The 23,684-nt window shown below is 42.6% G+C and overlaps 2 protein-coding genes across 2 annotated transcripts; one reads left to right on the forward strand and one right to left on the reverse strand.

Annotated features, from left to right (window-relative positions):
• Positions 1 to 1,642: 1,642 nt before the first annotated feature.
• Positions 1,643 to 23,684, reverse strand: LOC107762509 (polyubiquitin 11). The gene is made up of 2 exons (XM_075224959.1): positions 22,898 to 23,684; positions 1,643 to 2,029 (listed from the first exon to the last, which is right to left on the reverse strand). The coding sequence occupies exon 1, from the start codon at positions 23,682 to 23,684 to the stop codon at positions 23,106 to 23,108; it is 579 nt and encodes a 192-aa protein (XP_075081060.1). The 3' UTR covers positions 1,643 to 2,029; positions 22,898 to 23,105.
• On the forward strand, positions 9,143 to 9,580 carry LOC142165793 (uncharacterized). Its single transcript, XM_075224166.1, has one exon. It carries the CDS (start codon positions 9,143 to 9,145, stop codon positions 9,578 to 9,580), a length of 438 nt encoding a protein of 145 aa, XP_075080267.1.

A 23,684-nucleotide genomic window follows, 5' to 3' on the forward strand; every position in this document is an offset into this window, starting at 1 on the left:
GGGCTTGCATCTCATCCCCGAGCGGCATGTCAACAGACGATAATTGATTTATCAAGCTCTGAAACTCACTGGTATGCTCGACAACTGAAGTTCCGTGCTTTAACTTCAAATTTACCAAACGCCTCATCAACAAGGCTTTATTCCTAGCGGTCTTGGCTTGATACATCCCTTCTAACTTCACCCAGAGGGCATACACATCTGTCTCTTGTGCAACATGATGAAAAACGCTATCATCAATCCATTGTCGAATTTGACCGATAGTTTTTCTGTTTAATTTCTTCCACTCTGCTTCTTTGGTGGAATCGGGGTTCCTACCCTTTTCTTCTATGGGATCAAACAAATCTTTACAACTGAGGAGATCTTCCATCCGAGGTCTCCACAATGTGTAATTTGTGGCAGTAAGCTTTATCATAGCTCCAGATGATGATGACTCTTCCATTATGTCTTTAAAATGGCTTGGTCAAAATTTTGGAGCAGAATCTCACCAAACGGAACTCATCAACACGTCCGGAATGGTGAAAATGGTAGGATTGACTCTTCTTGGGTCAAAATAGGGCCTCCAGAAAATTTTCAAAATTTACACCAAACTTTTGGGGTTAAATCGAAAATATACTGAACTTGTGGGGCGGATTTATAATTTTAGTAACTTCAGGGGTTATTTCATAAATTTCTAAAAATTTTATGATGACTGGATGCTGATGTGGCGCTGACTGGATGCTGACGTGGCGCTGACTGGATGCTGTCGAGGCGCTGACTGGATGCTGACGTGGCGCTGACTGGATGATGACGTGGCGCTGACTGGATTATGATGTGGCGCTGACTGGATGATGATGTGGTGCTGACTGGGCAGTTCCTATTCATCATCTTCTTCCTTGGGCAGAAGAAAAAAAATTGCCACAACTTCTTCGTTTTAGCTTTGTTTGGCCTCCGGAAAATTGCGTTGAATTCGTATTGACGCAAGGAATCTAATGAAATGATCAAAACACACCGAAGATCACGTTTTCGAAAAAACGTAAATCCGGGTTGAAATTTTCAGTGTTCCGATATTTCTCGATGAACACAGAATCGAAGGCTCTGATACCACTTGTTGTGATTCTCGGATCAATATGAAGATTATTTGGGAGGAAAAACAACTCTATTTCACAAGAATAGAATTATAGAGAATTTACACCAAGAATTTCTCTCTACAAAAAACCTCACCAAACTCTCTTTTTGTTCTCACAATCTCTTCCTGGATTGTATTTCAATCTCTCTGGATTGATGTTTCTGTGTAAAACATAAGGCTCTATTTATAGCCTTAAAGAAGGTGGTTGGTGGTTGAATTCTTCATTCAACAATGGAGGCTTCAACAATGGTGGCTTCTAGAATGGGTTGGTGGCTTCAACAATGGTGGGCTTCTAGAATTGGTAGTTGGCAGCAGCTGAACTTATCACATTCCCCGTGGGATTTTTAGTGAAGTTCGGAGTTCCCCAGGGCTTAGTATAACTGAGTAAGGAGAGCAAGACATATAAAGCCAAGTAGCGCCTAATCTTTATTAGCAGCGAAAACAACAACACAGAATCTGAGATGTCTTTTAACAGAAAAAAGAGGAAAACTAAAGTTCTGGAACAAAACAAAGCAGCAACATTGACACAGGCATCATAAAAGCAGCATTAGCGCACATGATTTCAGAAGTCTCCACCACGGAGCCTGAGCACGAGATGAAGAGTAGACTCTTTCTGGATATTGTAGTCTGCAAGGGTGCGACCATCCTCAAGCTGCTTACCAGCAAAGATAAGCCTCTGCTGATCTGGTGGCATGCCTTCCTTATCCTGTATCTTTGCCTTCACATTGTCAATGGTATCTGAGCTCTCCACCTCCAAGGTGATTGTCTTCCCAGTCAATGTCTTCACAAATATCTGCATCCCTCCCCTCAAACGCAAGACCAAATGGAGAGTCGACTCCTTCTGGATGTTATAGTCCGCAATAGTCCTGCCGTCCTCCAGCTGTTTACCAGCAAAAATCAAACGCTGCTGGTCTGGCGGGATACCTGTCACGACCCAATTCCGAACCCGGTCGTGATGGCGCCTCTCGTGAAGACAAGGCCAGCCAGACCAAAACGGAACACCTCTTTTAAACAATTAATTATCATAAACGGCAATAAAACATAATATAATAACCATAAATTGCGGAATTTAACGATACTGTTACACCTTGTGTATTCGGCGTTATCATGCTGTAAATAGGCTAATTCGATAGGAACATAATTTCTATGAGATATTTAAATAATGCGATAGTTATACGTTAAGATTGGAAGTCATTTGAGTTGTGATTAAAAATTCGACAAAGATCGCCGCAAGTTACGGGTTTAAATTTCACTGGAATTTGGATAAAATATTGACGAGCTTTTCTCTCAATATACTAAAAGTTATGGTGTGTTCTACCTACCGAATCGAAGGTCTACGAGTCTAGTTTCCAACGCAATAAACCGTTCATTAATACGACTTCGGAGTAGAGATATATTAACCTTTTCGTACAGGGGTGCACACTGTTACGAGAACATTGTGCTTAGTCGGATTTAGTTAAAAAACATTTATTTAAGTCATTCTTTAAAACTGAAACCCTAGGGATTTCCTCTTCAAAACATAACATAACACCTAGGTATTTCCTCTCAAACTCCTCCCATCCATCTAGCCAATGATAACAACAATTTAGTCATCCTCAAGATGGAGAACACCATGGTAACTTCGGAATCGTGAATTCTTCGGTGTTTCACTTTTCATAGCAAGACTTTGCCTTGAAGTAATTTCGAATTTTGAGTAATTCTTGTCACATAAGATATGATTTAACTTCCTCTTTGATATTTGTAAACTTCTACCATAAGAATTCCTAAGAAATAGTTGAAACCTCTATAGAAATGTTCTTGATTGTTTTAAGAAACCTCTCTTAATATGGCTTGATTGTTGGGGCTGTTCTATATGGTTTTATTGTGTTGTATGGATCTGTGAAGACATGGATGGAATCCTGTCGATGAGGAGATGTAGTAAATTAAAATTTGGTGGTGTGTTGGGGGGAAATTAATCTACAAAAGAGTCTACAAATTCATGGCCACAAGTTGTTCGCGTAAATGTCTAAATGAAGAATTATATAAGCTATGAGCTTGAATTTGATTTTGAATGGTTCGTATTATGTAGGAAATCATTCCTAAGGGTTTCGAGGTCTCGGAAACAGTATATAACTCCATCGACAAGGTATGTAGGGCTTTCGCTATACTTTTCGGCATGACTAGAATTCGAATAAACGTTTATCGAATTGTCTCGTCGGATTCGAGTTATTTCACCTTCAACTTATAAAGATGCTTAGACATGATCCTTTCTCATAGATTGATTACTCTAGAGGATATCTATGAATTCTCGGATTTCCTTGTTCCTTGCTTAAAAAGAACTAGAGCCTTTTTACTCGTTCTCCTTTCGACTTTCATATAAATCATGAATAAGTAACACTTACTTCAAAGGTATTCATAATACATAACTCTCATGTTCTTAGTACTTGTTGGCTCGTAGTAAAAAAAATTAAATATTTTAGTAACAACCATGATAGTCGAGGAATAATGATGGTAGGCCACTTTGACACTTCTTAGAATACGTCTTTTAAAGTTGGTTTCGCATTGCACCTATATAATTCATGATTTAGTATATGTATGTATTTACTTTCATTACCGAGCCGCACTATAGACGGCCGGGTATGACACATATTGTGTAACCACTGATCAGTTGGGATTACCGAGCTTCACGTGGCCGGGTACGATTCTACCGAGCCTTTATTATGGCCGGGTATGTTATGGATATTATAGCCCCACAGAGGGATTTATTATTATATAATGTGATATATTATAAGTAGCAATAGTGAACGACGATTTCACGAGCATACATTTATATCCATGTTGAATTTTAGTTTCCTACCGAGGCTAGTTTCAGAATTCAAATTGTCTCTATATCTCTTCTCTTGTTAATTACATTTTTCATGTTACACTTGTCTCCCTACATATTCAGTACATATTTCGTACTGACGCATTTTTATGCGTTGTGTTCATGCCCACAGGTTCGGATAGACAGAGCGGTGTGCCTCCTCAGTAGGACCCCTATGATCAGCGTTGGGTTTCGCACTCCACTTCTTCGGAGTTGCTGACTTTGAGTCCATAGGTACCATTACAGATGTATATGTGTGGTTTTGGGCATGTCGGGGGCTTTGTCCCACCCTGTTGAGATTGTCTTACACTCTTAGAGGCTTGCAGACTAGCGGTCATTGTATATATATATTTTTCGTATGGCCCTATCGGCCTCCTGGATAGCTGTTATACTGTTGTTGTAGCCTTGTTGGCCTAGGTTATATATATATATATATATATATATATATATATATATATATATATGTCGTGTTGGGCTCTTCTGCCTGCAGGTTATTATATTTCAGATCATATCTCATGGTTGGTTCGCTCGGGCCTTCGGGCATCGGGTGCCAGCCACACCTCCCAAGGTTGGGGTGTGACAAACTTGGTATCAGAGCAGGTCAGTCCTAGGGAGTCTGCAAGTCGTGTCTAGTAGAGTCTTGTTTATGGTGTGTTGTGCACCACACTTATAAACATGAGGCTATTGGGCATTTAGGATTATTACTTTCTTCCTGATCTAGATCGTGCAATAGAGCCTAATCATAAGTGTTCATTCCTAATTCTTTTTTTGTTTACCTTCTTAGTGATTCCTAATACTACGAGATGACAAGTGGCTATGAAATTTATTCAAAGGTTGGATGAGGAGGCGGGAGAGGGCACAAGTCAGGTGCCACCTGCTAATGTAGATCAACATGAGCCACAGAATGAGGCTGATTCTCAGGCTTCCGGGGCAGCACCCCCACTACTCCCGAAAGGGCGTAGAGGAGCTAACATACATCCGGTCCCTCTCCCAGTTGTTCCTGATCAGGACCTAGACATGCAGAGTGATGTACAATTGCTGACTCGAATAGTGGCCTCCCAGGCCCAACACCAGACCCTCGGTATTGCTGATAGGTCCGTGAGTGCGAGAGTTCGGGACTTTATCAACTTGGATCCTCCAGTATTTACAGGGGTTGATCCTAATGCTGACCCACAGGATTTTCTGGATCTTATGCAATGGACCTTTCAAATTATACATGCCACGGATATTGAGTCAGCGGAGTTTACTTCTTATAGACTATGTGATGTTGCTGTGACATTCTATGAGACTTAGAAGCAGACTCGGGGGCCTAATGTGCCACCAGTGACATGGAAGGAGTTCTCTGAGGCATTTTTACAGCAATATTTTCCAATCGAGCTTCGAAGAGCCCGATGAGATAGGTTCTTACACTTAGAACAGGGTAATATAAGCGTTCGAGAATATAGCATGGCGTTCAACTCTTTGGCTAGGTATGCTCCTACAATTGTTGCTGATATGAGTGATCAGGTACACCAGTTTGTTAGTGGTTTGGGGGCACATTTGATAAATGAGTGCACTAGAGCTTCTCTAAACTAAGTAATGGATATTGCCCATATTCAAGCATATGCACAGGGTCTAGAGGATCACAAGAGGCAACAACGAGCCAATCGAGAGCATGATAGAGGTCAGCAGAAGAGGGCGCGGTTTGCAGGTAACATAGGAGAGTTTCGAGGTGGATTTAGGCCACAGTTTCCCCGGCATCAATCTTATCCGGTAGCCAGTGTGCTGCCACAGTTTCAGGGACAGCGACATGATCAGACCACTTATTCTAGTCCAGGTCAGACTTCACGTACCCCAGGTCCACAGTTTAGAGGCGAGTTCAGTCAGATGAGGCCTCAGTTTCCTAGATGTGATCGATGTGGCCGAAATAATTTTGGACCATGTTGCCAGGGTTCTGATGCATGTGGACAGCCAGGTCATATTATGAAACATTGTCCGATGACAGGTGGAGGGGGTATGGCTCAGCCGACGGCATCTGCAGGGTCTTCTTCTTCTTCGGTACGTCCTCCTAGGCAGAGTATGCAGACATCAGCTGACAGGGGTAGGGGAAGATTTGGCACTTCTGGTTTAGGAGGTCAGCAGAATTGCATATATGCTTTATCGAGTCGTCAGGATTTAGAGTCATCTCCGGACGTGGTTACAGGTATACTATCCGTCTTTTCTATCGATATGTATGCCTTGATAGATCCTGGTTCTACATTGTTGTATATCTCCCCCTTTGTTGCTAGTAAATGGGATAGAGAGCCTGAATTGTTGCATAAGTCATTTGAGGTATCTACGCCAATGGGTGAGTCTGTTGTAGTTAGATAGGTATATCGAAGTTGTGACGTGAAGATTCATGACCGCCATACGTTAGTTGATTTGCATGAGCTAGAAATGGTTGATTTTGATATCATTATGGGTATGGATTGGTTGGCTTCTTGTTATGCCAATGTAGATTTCTGGACAAAGATTGTTCGTTTTAATTTTCTAGGTGAGCCTATTATTGAATGGAAAGGTGATGCTGCAACGCCTAAGGGAAAGTTTATTTCTTACCTTAAATCTCGAAGGATGATTTTGAAAGGGTACATCTATCATTTGGTACGAGTGCATGATATGGAGGTGAAATCTCCAACTCGTCAATCGGTTCCCGTCATGAATGAATTTTCCGATGTATTTCCTGATGAACTTCATGGTCTTCCTCCAGAAAGAGAAATCGACTTTGCTATTGATATGATTCCAGATACTCAGCCAATATCTATTCCTCCATACAGAATGGCTCCTGCTGAATTAAAAGAATTGAAAGCCTAGTTGAAGGATCTTCTGAATAAGGACTTTATCAGGCCCAACACATCTCCCTAGAGTGCACCAGTGTTGTTTGTTCGTCAAAAGAATGGTTCGTTAAGAATGTGTATTGACTATCGTCAGCTCAACAAAGTGACTATCAAGAAAAAGTACCCCTTACCCAGAATTGATGATTTGTTTGATCAGTTGCAAGGTGCCAAATATTTCTCAAAGTTTGACCTTCGATCCGGCTATCACCAGTTGCGAGTTAAGGAGAGAAATATTCCAAAAATGGCTTTCCGGGCTAGATATGGCCATTATGAATTCCTTGTGATGTCTTTTGGTCTTACTAATGCGCCAACAGCTTTCATGGATTTAATGAATCGAGTTTTCAAGCCATTTCTAGATATATTTGCAATTGTTTTCATTGATGATATTCTGGTATATTCTCGATCAGAAGCAGAACATGAGGATCATTTGCGTGTGGTGTTGCAGACTTTGAAAAATTAGAAATTATATGCTAAATTCTCCAAATGTGATTTTTGGTTGAATTCAGTGGCTTTCCTTGGGCATATCGTTTCCGATGAAGGTATTAAGGTAGATGGTCAGAAAATTGAAGCAGTACAAAATTGGCCTAGACCCATAACTCCTACGGAAGTTCGTAGTTTCTTGGGATTAGCTGGTTATTATCGGAGATTTGCTGAGAACTTCTCTTCTATTTCTGCTCCCATGACAAAATTGACACACAAAGCCGTTAAGTTCTAATGGTCTGATGCATGTGAAAGGAGCTTTCATGAGTTGAAGAAACGCTTAACATCGGCACCTGTTCTAGCACTTCCCGAGGGATCTGAAGATTATATGGTATATTGTGATGCATCCAGGGTGGGATTGGGATATGTTCTAATGCAGTATGGAAAAGTTATTGCATATGCTTCGAGGCAGTTGCGGAAGCACGAATACAATTATCCGACTCACGATATTGAGTTAGCAGCCGTTATATTTTCCTTGAAAATATGGCGTCATTATCTTTATGGTGTTCATGTGGATATCTATACAGATCACAAAATTTTACAATATATATTTAAGCAGAAAGACTTGAATTGAGACAAAGGAGATGGCTTGAATTGCTGAAGGACTATGATGTGGATATTTTGTACCATCCGAGCAAAGCAAATGTGGTAGCTGATGCATTGAGTCGCAAATCCATGGGCAGCTTGAAGCATGTAGAAGTTGGGAAATTAGAAATGACTAAGGAGATATATCGATTGGCTAACCTGAGTGTGCGGCTACATGATACAGGTGACCAGGGTGTAGTAGTCCAAAATATTGCGGGGTCATCACTGGTAGCTGAGGTAGAAATGCGTCAATTTGAGGATCCGGAGCTAGTCAAGATTAAAGAGAGCATCCCTTTTCAGAAGAAGCAGTTGTTCGAGCAATCTGATAATGGAATTCTAAAATATAAAGGCCGATGATGTGTACCTAATGTTGGGGAGCTTCGTAAGCAAATTATGACAGAAATGTACCAGTCTCGGTACTCAGTTCATCCTGGTTCAACCAAAATGTATCATGATCTTTGTCAGCTATACTGGTGGAACGACATGAAGAAAGATATAGCCACATTTGTGGCTTAGTGTCCCAACTACCAGCATGTTTAAACTGAACACCAGAAACCTGGAGGGCTACTTCAAAATATTGAGATTCCAGCTTGGAAATGGGAATCGATTAATATGGATTTCATTACAGGATTGCCCAATTCTCGTCGTAAGTTCAATTCTATTTGGGTCATTGTGGATAGGCTGACGAAATCAGCTCACTTTCTCCCAGTTAGGACCACCTATTCAGCTGAAGACTATGCGAGCCTATATATCAAGGAAATAGTTCGGCTACATAGAGTTCCGTTTTCTATTATATCTGACAAAGGTGCCCAATTTACAGCTAATTTTTGGAGGTCTTTTCAAGAAGGTTTGGGTACTCTTATTAACCTTAGTACATCATTTCATCCGCAGACCGGCGAACAAGCCGAACGCACTATTTAGACACTCGAAGATATGTTGCGAGCTTGTTTCTTAGACTTCAAGAGAAGTTGGGAAGATCATTTACTGCTTATTGAGTTTACCTACAATAACAGTTATCACGCCGGTATTCAGATGGCACCTTATGAGGCACTATATGGGAGGAAATGCAGATCTCATATTGGCTGGTTTGATGTTGGCGAGATAAAGTTGCTATGACCCGAATTGGTACATCAAGCTGTAGAAAAGGTAAAGTTGATCCAGGAAAGGTTGCGTACAGCTCAAAGTCGACAAAAATCATATTCAGATAACCGACGTCGAGACTTGGAATTTGCTGTGGGAGACTGGGTATTCTTGAAAGTGTCGCCTATGAAGGGTGTAATGAGATTTGGAAAGAAGGGAAAAATCAGCCCTAGATATGTCGGGCCATATCAGATTGTTCAGAGAATTGGGCGAGTAGCCTACAAACTTGACCTGCCACCGGAATTAGAAACAATCCATCCGGCATTTCACATTTCCATGCTTCGCAAATTCTTAGGTGATCCTTCTTGCATCAGCCCTATTGAGGATATTGAAGTTTCCGAGAACTTGTCATATGAAGAAATACCTGTTGCCATTCTTGACCGTCAAATCCGTAAGCTACGAACTAAAGAGGTAGCCTCAGTAAAAGTACTTTGGAGGAGCAATAATGTAGAGGAAATGACATGGGAGGCCGAGGAGGACATGAAGTCCAGATACCCTCATTTATTTGAGTCTTCAGGTGATATGTTTGAGACAAATATGGCAGGTGTTGCATTGATATCAACCAGTGACAACTGAGGTAATTAAGTTACGGCTAACCTTCTTATTATCATTATTGTATAAGTAAATGGTCGTGTGAGGCCAAGTTGATGTTATTATGATGATGTGTAGCCCTGTGTGGCCTTAGATATGTATGTTTGGGCTGATGACAAGTTTTGGATACTCCTATTTATAGGGGAAACTCTAGCAAAATCTTAAAAAAAAATTCAGAAGTTAGGTTAACCGTTAACATACGAGGACGAATGTTCTTAAGGAGGGAAGAATGTTACACCTTGTGTATTCGGCGTTATCATGCTGTAAATGGGCTAATTTGACAGGAAGATAATTTCTATGAGATATTTAAATGATGCGATAGTTATACGTTAAGATTGGAAGTCATTTGAGTTGTGATTAAAAATTCGACAAAGATCGCCGCAAGTTATGAGTTTAAATTTCACTAGAATTTGGATAAACTGTTGATGAGCTTTTCTCTCAATATACTGGGATTTATGGTGTGTTCTACATACCAAATCGAAGGTCTATGAGTCTAGTTTCCAATGCAATAAACCGTTCATTAATACGACTTTGGAGTAGAGAGATATTAACCTTTTCGTATAGGGGTGCACACTGTTACGGGAACAGTGTGCTTAGTCGGGTTAAGTTAAAAAAAAATTATTTAAGTCATTCTTTAAAACTGAAACCCCTGCATTTTATCCTCTCCAAAACATAACCTAACACCTAGGGATTTCCTCTCAAACTCCTCCCATCCATCGAGCCAATGATAACAACAATTTAGTCATCCTCAAAATGGAGAACACCATGGTAACTTCGGAATCGTGAATTCTTCGGTGTTTCACTTTTCATAGCAAGACTCCGCCTTGAAGTAATTTCGAATTTTGAGTAATTATGGTCACATAAGGTATGATTTAACTTCCTCTTTGATCTTTGTAAACTTCTACCATAAGAATTCCTATGAAAGAGTTGAAACCTCTATAGAAATGTTCTTGATATTTTTAAGAAACCTCGCTTAATATGGCTTGATTGTTGGGGCTGTTCTATATGGTTTTATTGTGTTGTATGGATCTGTGAAGACATGGATGGAATCCTGTCGATGAGGAGATGTAGTAAAGTAAAATTTGGTGGTGTGTTGGGGGGAAATTAATATACAAAAGAGTCTACAAATTCATGGCCACAAGTTGTTCGCGTAAACGTCTAAATGAAGAATTATATAAGCTATGAGCTTGAATTTGATTTTGAATGGTTTGTATTATGTAGTAAATCATTCCTAAGGCTTTCGAGGTCTCGGAAACAGTATATAACTCCATCAACAAGGTATGTAAGGCTTTCGCTATACTTTTCGGCATGACTAGAATTTGAATAAACGTTTATCGAATTGTCTCGTCGGATTCGAGTTATTTCACCTTCAACTTATAAAGATGCTTAGACCTGATCCTTTCTCATAGATTTCTTACTCTAGAGGATATCTATGAATTCTCAGATTTCCTTGTTCCTTGCTTAAAAAGAACTAGAGCCTTTTTACTCGTTCTCCTTTCGATGTTCATATAAATCATGAATAAGTAACACTTACTTCAAAGGTATTCATAATACATAACTCTCATGTTCTTAGTACTTGTTGTCTTGTAGTAAAAAAATTAAATATTTTAGCAACAACCATGATAGTCGAGGAATAATGATGGTAGGCCACTTTGACTCTTCTTAGAATACGTCTTTTAAGGTTGGTTTCGCATTGCACCTATATAATTCATGATTTAGTATATGTATGTATTTACTTTCATTACCGAGCCGCACTATAGACGGCCGGGTATGACACATATTGTGTAACCACTGATCAGTTGGGATTACCGAGCTTCACGTGGCCGGGTACGATTCTACCGAGCCTTTATTATGGCCGGGTATGTTATGGATATTATATCCCCACAGAGGGATTTATTATTATATAATGTCATATATTATAAGTAGCAATAGTGAACGATGATTTCACGAGCATACATTTATATACATGTTGAATTTTAGTTTCCTACCGAGGCTAGTTTCAGAATTCAAATTGTCTCTATATCTCTTCTCTTGTTAATTACATTTTTCATGTTACACTTGTCGCCCTACATATTTAGTACATATTTCGTACTGACACATTTTTATGCGTTTTGTTCATGCCCACAGGTTCGAATAGACAGAGCGGCGTGCCTCCTCAGTAGGACCCCCAGGATCAGCATTGGGTTTCGCACTCCACTTCTTCGGAGTTGCTGACTTTGAGTCCATAGGTACTATTACAGATGTATATGTGTGGTTTTGGGCATGTCGGGGGCTTTGTCCCGCCCTGTTGAGATTGTCTTACACTCTTAGAGGCTTGCAGACTAGCGGTCATTGTATATATATATTTTTCGTATGGCCATATCAGCCTCCTGGATAGCTTTTATATTGTTGTTGCAGTCTTGTTGGCCTAGGTTTTATATATATATATATATATATGTGTGTGTCATGTTGGGCTCTTCTGCTTGCAGGTTATTATATTTCAGATCATATCTCATGGTTGGTTCGCTCGGGCCTTCGGGCATCGGCCAGCCACACCTCCCAAGGTTGGGGTGTGACAGATACTAACAACAGAAACCATCCCGACACAGCCCAAACCGGGGTGTCACAAGTCATGATCAACTAAGAAATCCGGATACAAGTCTACTGAACACTAAATCCGATATAATAGTTCTAAAAACATGAAAATGATAAGATAAGGGAGGCACGGGGCTGCGAACGCCAACAGCTACCTCGTAGTCTCTGAATCACTGCCTGGACTGGGAGAATCAGCACTCAGGAGCGGACTTTGCGATGCCTGAATCTGCACACATGGTGTAGGGAGTAATGTGAGTACTCCGACTCAGTGAAGTAATAATTATAAATAATAGCTGAAAGTGTGAAAACACGTAAAGGCACAAAGCAATTCCATATCAAGCAGTAAAATCACTTAAAGCATTAAATCAGTGAAGAAATCAAATGATATCCCTTTTTAAAACAAGTAAAATAGGTAATTTAACAGGTAAATAACAAGTAGAAATCCGCCCCTCGGGCACAATATCAATCGCTCAGAACAGTAGCAGCCCCTCGGGCTCACTCTCAGTACAGTATCAGCCCCTCGGGCTCAGTATCAATCACTCAGAACAGTATCAGCCCCTCGGGCTCACTCTCAGATCATAATGGGTACTCGCGCTCACTGTGGGTGTGTAGACTCCGGAGGGGCCCCTTACGGCCCAAGCGCTATATCAAGTTACCTCGTGGCATCATCACTCGGCACTTGGCCTCACATCACTCAACATATCTTCATATATGGCCCTCGACCTCACTCAGTTCGAAAATCATCACAAGCCCCTCGGGCATTAGTAAAACAGTAGTTCTCAGCCCAAAATATCATTTAGAAATATCATATAAGTGTTCAAATCTGAGTAAAAGTGGCTGAGTTTGTAAAACAGTAGACATCAACAGGACTAAGTTCAAATAATAAGTCAAACAGTGAGGAAATAGTGATAAAAATCCCCGAAGGGTTCAAATAGTTGGCACGAAGCCCAAATATGGCAATCAGCCCAAATCGTGATGCTAACAAATAAATTTCAATCAAATACGTGGTAAAATCATCAATCGGGACGGACCAAGTCACAATCCCTAGTAGTAAAAGACCCCACACTTATCATCTAGCGCGTGTCTCACCTCAATATAGCACTACGATGTGCAATCCAGGGTTTCAAACCCTCAGGACATCATTTACAATCATTACTCACCTCGAACCGGCGAAATCTCTAGCTCACGACGCTTTTGCCCCTCAAATCGGCCTTCACGCGCGTCGTATCTATCCAAAAATTAGAACGAATACATCACAATATGCTAAGGGAACAAAACCCAAGCGTAAACAATCGAAAAATATCAAAAATCCCGAAATTAGCAAAATCCGAGCCCCGGGCCCACTTCTCGAAACTCAGAAATTTTCACATCATTAGATTCCTTATCACCCCACGAGTTCATACATATCAAAAGTTCTCCAATCTGACCTCAAACGGTCCTTCAAATCCCAATTCAAAAGATCAAAAATCCCAAGCCCTAGTTCTTCCACTTTTAGCTTAAATTCCATGAATTTCTAGGTTAATTTCACAATAGAATCACGTTTTAGGTTCAAAAATCTTACCTCCAATCAATTCTCCTTGAATCCTTCTTTAATCACCTTCAAAAAGCTCTCAAAATACTCAACTATGGAGGAAAATAACTCAAAATCGCGGATGAAATAACTTATAAACTTTCTGCCCAGTTCTGATATTCCTTCTTCGCGAACGCGGTCAACCTCTCGCGTTCGCGAAGCACAACTTCACGTTGACTAAAAATTCCCCTTCGCTAACGCGATACCCCATCGGGAACGCGATGCTTTAACATGAACACCCTTCGTGAACGCGTCCTTATCATCGCGAACGCGATGGGCAAAATGGACTCCCCTAACCGACCTCTGCGCGATCGCGAGGCTCCTGTCGCAAATGCGATACACCACTGGGCAAACCTTCGCGAACGTGAAGCCCTTATCGCGAATGCGAAGGCAAAAATCCCTCAACCTCTTCTGACTCTTTGCAAACGCGAAGACCCACTCGCGAACGCGAAGAGTAAAACCCTGCAACTACTGAACCTGCATTTTCTGCAACTTTTCAAACTCTAAAATGGTCTGAATGACCACCTGAAACTCACCCGAGCCCCCCCGAGACCTTAACTAAAAGCACCAACACATCCTAAGACTCATTTAAACTTGTTCCAATCATCAAAACATCTCAAACAACACCAAATCCATAAATTCACATCGAATTCAAGCCTAAGTTTTATAAAAACTTCCGAAATACGCTTTCGATCAAAAACCCAACCAAACCACGTCTGAATGACGTGAAATTTTGCACACACGTCACTATTAACATAACGAAGCTACAACAACTCTCAGAATTCCATTCCGACCCTGGGATCATAATCACACCTACCAACCAGAAATCGCCAAAATACTAACTTTGCCAATTCAAGCCTAATTCTACATCGGCCCTCCAAAACCAATTCCGATCACACTCCTATGTCATAAATCACCTCCCGAAGCTAACCGAACCATTGGAACTCACATCCGAGCCCTCTAACACATAAGTCAACATCTGATTGACTTTCCAACTTAAACCTTCTTAAAAGAGACTAAGTGTCTCATTTCTTACCAAATCCACCCCGAACGCAAACTAATCAATTCGATCACATAAAATGCGGATAAAGAGGCATAAAGAAGCAAAAATGGGGAGAACATAGCGGTAATTCATGAGACAACTGGTCGGGTCGTCACATCCTCCCAAACTTAAACAAATGTTCGTCCTCAAACGAGTTAAGAAACATACCTGAAGCCTCAAACATGTAAGGATATCTACTCCGCATCTCCCGCTCGGCCTCCCAGGTAGCCTCCTCCATGGGCCGACCTCTCCACTGCACTTTCACTGAAGCTATATTCTTTGACCTCAACTTCCGAACCTGACGACCCAAAATAGCTACTAGCTCCACATCATTGGTCAAATCATCATCCAACTGAACCATGGTGAAGTCCAAAACATGAGACGGATCCCCAATATACTCCCGAGAGCATAGAAACATGAAATACAGGATGCACACTCGACAAGCTGGGTGGCAAAGCAAGCTCATAAGCCACCTCCCCAATCCTCCGAAGTACCTCAAAAGGCCCAATGAACCGCAGACTCAACTTTCCTTTTTTCCAAATCTCATAACACCCTTCATGGGAGAAACCTTCAACAAGACCTTCTCACCAACCATGTAGGATACATTTCGAACCTTCCGATCCGCATAACTCTTCTGTCACGACTGCGCTGTACGAAGCCTCTCCTGAATCACCTTCACCTTCTCTAAGGCATCCTGAACCAAATCTGTCCCCAATAGTCTAGCCTTGCCGGGCTCGAACTACCCAACTGGAGATCTACACCGCCTCCCATACAAAGCCTCATACGGAGCCATCTGAATACTCGACTGGTAGTTGTTGTTGTTGTAGGCGAACTATGCAAGCGGCAAAAACTTATCCCATGAACCTCCAAAATCAATAACATAAGCACACAAAATGTCCTGCAATATCTGAATAGTATGCTCAGACTGTCCGTCCGTCTGAGGATGAAATGTTGTGCTCAACTCTACCTGGGTACCCAACTCTCTCTACACGGCTCTCCAAAACTGCGAAGTAACCTGAGTACCTCTATCTGAGATGATGGAAACCGGAACACCATGCAACCGAACAATCTCCCGGATATAAATCCCTGTCAACCGCTCTGAAGAATAGGTAGTACACACAAGGATGAAGTGCGCGGACTTGGTCAGCCGATCCACAATCACCCAAATAGCATCAAACTTCTTCAAAGTCCGAGGAAGTCCAACCACAAAGTCCATAGTGATCCTCTCCCACTTCCACTCAGGAATAACCATCTGCTGAAGCAAGCCACCCGGTCTCTGATGCTCATATTTCACCTGCTGACAATTGAGACACCGAGCTACAAATCCCACAATATCTTTCTTCATTCTTCTCCACCAATAGTGCTGCCTCAAATCCTGATACATCTTTGCGGCACCCGGATGGATAGAATACCACGAGCTATGGGCCTCCTCCAGAATCAACTCTCTAAGCCCATCCACATTGGGCACACAAATCCGGCCCTACATCCTCAACACACCATCGTCACCAATGGTCACATCTCTGGAATCATCATGCTGAACTCTGTCCTTAAGTACAAACAAATGCGGATCATCATACTGGCGCTCTCTGATGCGATCATATAAGGAAGACCGAGAAACCACACATGCCAACACCCGACTGGGCTCCGAAATATTCAACCTCACAAACCAATTGGCTAAGGCCTGAACACCAACTACAAGAGGTCTCTTCTCAACTGGGATGTATGCCAAACTCCCTATACTCACTGCCTTTCGGCTCAAAGCATCGACTACCACATTGGCCTTTCCCGGATGGTACAATATAGTGATATCATAATCCTTAAGCAACTCTAACCATCTCCGCTGCCTCAAATTAAGATCTTTCTGCTTGAACAAATACTGAAGATTGTGATGATCAGTGAATACCTCACAAGATACACCATACAAGTAGTGCCTCCAAATCTTCAATGCATGAACTATGGCGGCCAACTCCAAATCATGAACTGGGTAGTTCTTCTCATGAGGCTTCAACTGACGAGAAGCATAAGCAATAACTCTACCCTCCTGCATCAATACACAACCAATCCCAAAAAGCATCACAGTATACGGTATATGAACCTGAAGCTGATGGCAAAACCAATACTGAAGTTGTGGTCAAAGATGTCTTGAGCCTCCGAAAGCTCTCCTCACACTCATCCGACCATACAAATGGAGAACCCTTCTGAGTCAACTTGGTCAAGGGCGATGCAATGGATGAGAATCCCTGAACAAACCGGCGATAATAGCATGCCAACCCAAGAAAGCTACGAATCTTTGTGGCTGAGGACAGTCTAGGCAAACTCTGAACTGCCTCTATCTTCTTTGGATCAACCTGAATACCCTCGTTAGACACCACGTGTCCCAAGAAAGCCACTGAACTGAGCCAAAACTCACACTTGGAGAATTTTGCATAAAGCTTCTCCTTCCTCAATATCTACAACACAACTCTCAAATGCTCCGCGTGCTCCTCCTGGATACGAGAGTATACTAGATTATCATCACTGAATACTATAACGAACGGATCAAGATAAGGCCGGAACATACTGTTCATCAAATGCATGAATGTTACTGGGGCATTGGTTAGCTCGAAATACATCACAAGGAACTCATAATGACCATATCTGGTCCTGAAGGCAGACTTAAGAATATCTGAATCCCTGATTTTCAACTGGTGATAACGGAACGAAGATCAATCTTGGAGAACACTCTCGCTCCCTGAAGCTGATCAAATAAATCATCAGTGCGAGGCAAAGGATACTTGTTCTTAATTGTTACTTTGTTAAATTGCCTATAATCAATGCACATTCTCATCGTGCCATCCTTTTTCTTCACAAACAATACCGGTGCACCCCAAGGTGACACACTAGGCCGAATGAACCCCTTATCTAGGAGTTCCTGAAGCTGTTCTTTTAATTCCTTCAACTCTGTTGGTGCCATACGATAAGGCAGAATAGGAATGGGCTGAGTGACCGGCACCAGGTCAATACCAAAATCAATATCCCTATCCGGTGGCATGCCCGACAGGTCTGCAGGAAACACATCGGGGAAATCCCTCACAACTGGAACAGAATCGATACTAGGAGTCTCAGCTCCAACATCCCTCACAAACGCTAGATATGAAAGACAACCCTTCCCAACCATACGTTGGGCCTTCAAGAAAGATATAACTCTACTAGGAACATAATCAGTCACACCATGCCACTCGATCCGCGGTACACCCGGTATAGCCAAAGTGACTGTCTTAGCATGACCGTCCAGAATAGCACAGACATGGAGACAACCAATCCATGCCCAAAATGACATCAAAATCCACCATGCTCAATAGCAAAAAGATCCACTTGGGTCTCCAGACCCCCAATAGTCACCACACATGACCGGTACACACGGTCTACAACAACAGTATCACCCACCGGGGTAGATACATGAACAGGTAAAGTAAGAAACTCACGGGACATACCTAAATAACGAGCAAAGTATGATGACACATAAGAAAAGGTGGAACCGGGATCAAATAATACAGAGGTATCTCTGTGGCAGACTGAAACAATACCTGTAATGACAGCATCTGAAGCAATAGCATCTGGCCTACCTAGAAGTGCATAGAAACGGGCCTGACCACCCCCTGATCGACCTCCCCCTCTGGGGCGACCCCTGGCTGCCTGACCTCCACCCCTAGCTGGCTGTGCGGGTGGTGAGGTAACTGGAGCAGAAGTCGAGAGTTGACCCCTCTACTGAGATGAACTAGCAATACGACGAGGACATTGTCTCCACACATGTCCAAACTCTCCATACTCAAAACAACTCCCAGGTGCTGGAGAAGGGGACTGAAGGGAATCCCTCATATCGGAGTGACCAGCTGATGCACTCGGCATAGAAGAACCCTGAGCTAACGAGGCGCGAGATGAACTCTGGGCTGGAAGGGCGCTGAGTGAAGGTTGACCCTGCTGTGACCCATGATAACCACGACCTGAAGATGCCCTGTAATACTCTGGGCAGGCTAACTGAGCAGGCCTGAAAGAACAACCTCAACCATACTGAAACCGGCCCCTCAAAGGAGCACCACTATAACTGCCCGATCCTCGAGGCCTCTTGGCCTCCCTCTCCTCTCGATCCTGACGGAGAACCGTCTCAATCTCGCGAGCGATATCGATCACCTCCTCAAACGTAGCACCCAACACCCTCTCTCGGGTCATAAGAATACTGAGATGATAGTTAAGGCCATCAACAAATATCTTGATCCTCTCACGATCTGTCGGGACGAATCCAAACGGCATGACGAGCCAACTCAGAAAACCTCGACTCATACTGTGACACAGTCATATCCCCCTATCGCAACCACTCAAACTACCTACGCAACTCCTCTCTGCGAGACCGCAGTACATACTTCTCCAAGAAGAGAGTGGAGAACTCATGCCAAGTAAGGGGCGCTGCTCTAACTAGCCTACGCCTCCCACCATGTGAAGGGAGCCCCAGTAAACTGAAAGGTGGTAAATGCCACACCACTAGTCTCAAGAATCCATGTCGTACGGAGCATCCGCTGACACTTATCAAGAAAACCCTGGGCATCCTCGCCCTCAGCACTACTGAATGACAAAGGCTGGAGTATACCAAACCACTCAAGATGACACTACTCATCATCCGGCATAACTGGCATAACAAACTCCTGAGCTGGTGCAACCGGCTGAGTTGGGGGTGCCCTCGGTATCTGTAGTCCCTGCACTACCTGCTCAGGTATGCGAGCAGCGGGGGTTTGATTGCCTCCCCGACCTGTGAAGTAGCTGCTGCTATAGTGGCTGAAACTTCCTGAGCCAAGCCAGTGCAAACTAATAAGATCTATGCCAAGGCATCTTGAAGACCCGGAATCACGATGGGCACAGCTGGTGCCTAAACTGGTGTTGCTGGAGCATCCATAGCTAGAGCCTAATCCGGAGCTAGGGCAGCTGGTGGATATACAGGTGCTGCCCCCGCTGCTCTGCCTCTGCCACGACCACGACCGCATCCATGACTTCTGGTGGCCTCAGTGGGTGGCACTGGTCGTCGTCTACCTCGTCCGGTAGCTCGCGTCCACACCATCTGTGAGAGAATGGAATAACAGAAGTTTAGTACTCGGACCAACAAGTTCGCACGATAAGAATTCAAGAATGTGAAGTTTTCCTAAAGGTTCTGCAGCCTCTCGAGGATAAATACAGACGTCTCCGTACCAATCCGCGAGACTCTACTAAACCTGTTCATGACTCGTGAGACCTATGTAACCTAGGCTCTGATACCAACTTGTCACGACCCAATTCCTGAACCCGGTCGTGATGGCGCCTCTCGTGAAGACAAGGCCAGCCAGACCAAAATGGAACACCTCTTTTAAACAATTAATTATCATAAACGGCAATAAAACATAATCTAATATCCATAAATTGCGGAATTTAATGATACTAACAACAGAAACTATCCCGACACAGCCCAAACTTGGGTGTCACAAGTCATGAGCAACTAAGAAATCCGGATACAAGTCTACTGACCACTAAATTCGATACAATAGTTCTAAAAACATGAAAATGATAAGATAAGGGAGGCACGGGGCTGCGAACGCCAACAACTACCTCGTAGTCTCTGAATCCCTGCCTGGACTGGGAGAATCAACACTCAAGAGCAGACTCTGCGAACCCTGAATCTGCACACATGGTGTAGGGACTAATGTGAGTACTCCGACTCAATGAGTAATAATTATAAATAATGGCTGAAAGTATGAAAACACGTAAAGGCACAAAGCAATTCTATATCAAGCAGTAAAATCACTTAAAGCAGTAAATCAGTGAAGAAATCAAATGATATCCCTTTTTAAAACAAGTAAAATAGGTAATTTAATAGGTAAATAACAAGTAGAAATTCGTTCCTCGGGCACAGTATCAATCGCTCAGAACAGTATCAGCCCCTCGGGCTCAGTATCAATCACTCAGAATAGTATCAGCCCCTCGGGCTCACTCTCAGATCATAATGGGTACTCGCACTCACTTTGGGTGTGCAGACTCCAGAGGGGCCCCTTACGGCCCAAGCGCTATATCAAACCACCTCGTTGTATCATCACTCGGCACTCGGCCTCACATCACTCGGCACTCGGCCTCACATCACTCAACATATCCTCATATTTGGCCCTCGGCCTCACTCAGTCCGAAAATCATCACAAGCCCCTCGGGCATTTGTAAAATAGTAGTTCTCAGCCCAAAGCATCATTTAGAAATATCATATAAGTTTTCAAATCTGAGTAAAAGTGGTTGAGTTTGTAAAACAGTAGACATCAACAGGACTGAGTTCAAATAATAAGTCAACGCAGTGAGGAAATAGTGATAAAAATCTCCGAAGGGTTAAAATAGTTGGCACGAAGCCCAAATATGGCAATCAGCCCAAATCGTGATGATAACAAATAAATTTCAGTCAAATACGCGGTAAAATCATCAATCTCGACGGACCAAGTCACAATTCCCAGTAGTAAAAGACCCCACACTTATCATCCAGCGCGTGTCTCACCTCAATATAGCACTACGATGTGCAATCCGGGGTTTCAAACCCTCAGGACATCATTTACAATCATTACTCACCTCGAACCGGCAAAATCTCTAGCTCGCGACGCCTTTGCCCCTCGAATTGGCCTCCACGTGCGTCGTATCTATCCAAAAATCAGAACGACTACATCACAATATGCTACGGGAACAAAACCCAAGTGAAAACAATCGAAAAATATCGAAAATCCCGAAATTAGCAAAACCCGAGCCCCGGGCCCACTTCTTGAAACTCAGAAATTTTCACATCATTAGATTCATTATCACCCCACGAGTTCATACATATCAAAAGTTCTCCAATCCAACCTCAAATGGTCCTTCAAATCCCAATTCAAAAGTTCAAAAATCCCAAGCCCTAGTTCTTCCATTTTTAGCTTAAATTCCATGAATTTCTAGGTTAATTTCACAATAAAATCACGTTTTAGGTTCAAAAATCTTACCTCCAATCAATTTTACTTGAAACCCTCTTTAATCACCTTCAAAAAGCTCTCAAAATACTCAACTATGGAGGAAAATAACTCAAAATCGCGGATGAAATAACTTATAAACTTTCTGCCCAGTTCTGATATTCCTTCTTCGCGAACGCGGTCAACCTCTCGCGTTCGCGAAGCACAACTTCACGTTGACTAAAAATTCCCCTTCGCTAACGCGATACCCCATCGGGAACGCGATGCTTTAACATGAACACCCTTCGTGAACGCGTCCTTATCATCGCGAACGCTAACTGACCTCTACGCGATCGCGAGGCTCCTGTCGCAAACGCGATACACCACTAGGAAACCCTTCGCGAACGCGAAGGCAAAAATCCCTCAACCTCTTCTGACTCTTCGTGAACGCGAAGACCCACTCCCTGCAACTGCTGAACCTGCATTTTCTGTAACTTTTCAAACTCCAAAATGGTCCGAATGACCACCCGAAACTCACCCGAGGCCCCCGGGACCTCAATCAAAAGCACCAACACATCTTAAAACCTCATTTAAACTTGTTCCAATCAACAAAACACCTCAAACAATACCAAATCCATCAATTCACATCGAATTCAAGCCTAAGTTTTCTAAAAACTTCCGAAATACGCTTTCGATCAAAAGCCCAAACAACCACGTCCAAATAACTTAAAATTTTGCACACACATCAAAATTGACATAACGAAGCTACAACAACTCTCAGAATTCCATTCCAACCCTCGGATCAAAATTTCACCTACCAACCAGAAATCGCCAAAATACTAACTTCGCCAATTCAAGCCTAATTCTACACCGGCCCTCCAAAACTAACTTTGATCACACTCCTAGGTCATAAATCACCTCCCGAAGCTAATCAAACCATTGGAACTAACATCCGAGCCCTATAACACATAAGTCAATATCCGGTTGACTTTCCAACTTAAACCTTCTAAAAGAGACTAAGTGTCTCATTTCTTACCAAATCCACCCCGAACGCAAACTAATCAACTCTATCACATAAAACGCGGATAACGAGGCATAAAGAAGTAGAAATGGGAATAACGGAGCGGTAATTCATGAGATGACTGGTCGTATCGTCACAATACCCTCCTTGTCTTGGATCTTTGCTTTGACATTGTCAATGGTATCAGAACTCTCAACCTCCAAAGTTATTGTATTCCCAATCAAAGTCTTGACAAAAATTTGCATGCCACATCTAAGACGAAGAACAAGGTTCAGGGTTGACTCTTTCTGAATGTTGTAATCTGCCAATGTCCTCCCGTCCTCAAGTTGCTTCCCAGCAAAGATCAGTCTCTACTGGTCTGGAGGAATACCTTCCTTGTCTTGGATCTTTACTTTAACATTGTCAATGGTATCTGAACTTTCAACTTCAAGGGTGATTGTCTTGCCGGTAAGCGTCTTGACAAAGATCTGCATGCCACCACAAAGGCGGAGGACAAGGCGAAGGGTGGACTCTTTCTGGATGTTGTAGTCAGCAAGAGTTCTATCATCTTCAAGTTGCTTGCCAGCAAAAATCAACCTTTGTTGATCAGGAGGAATACCTTCTTTATCCTGGATCTTTACCTTGACATTGTCAATGGTGTCTGAGTTCTCGACCTTAAGCGTAATAGTCTTTCCGGTCAGAGTTTTAACAAAGATTTGCATACCACCGCAGAGACGGAGGACAAGGTGGAGGGTAGACTCCTTTTGGATGTTGTAGTCAGCAAGAGTTCGGCCATCTTGAAGCTGTTTTCTGGTAAAGATCAGCCTCTGCTGATCTGGAGGAATACCTTCCTTGTCCTGAATCTTAGCTTTGACATTGTCAATGGTGTCAGAACTCTCGACCTCAAGAGTAATAGTCTTTCTAGTGAGTGTCTTAACAAAGATCTGCAT

The sequence above is a fragment of the Nicotiana tabacum genome, chromosome 11 (assembly GCF_000715075.1).
Source record: "Nicotiana tabacum cultivar K326 chromosome 11, ASM71507v2, whole genome shotgun sequence".
Classification (NCBI taxonomy): Eukaryota; Viridiplantae; Streptophyta; class Magnoliopsida; order Solanales; family Solanaceae; genus Nicotiana; species Nicotiana tabacum.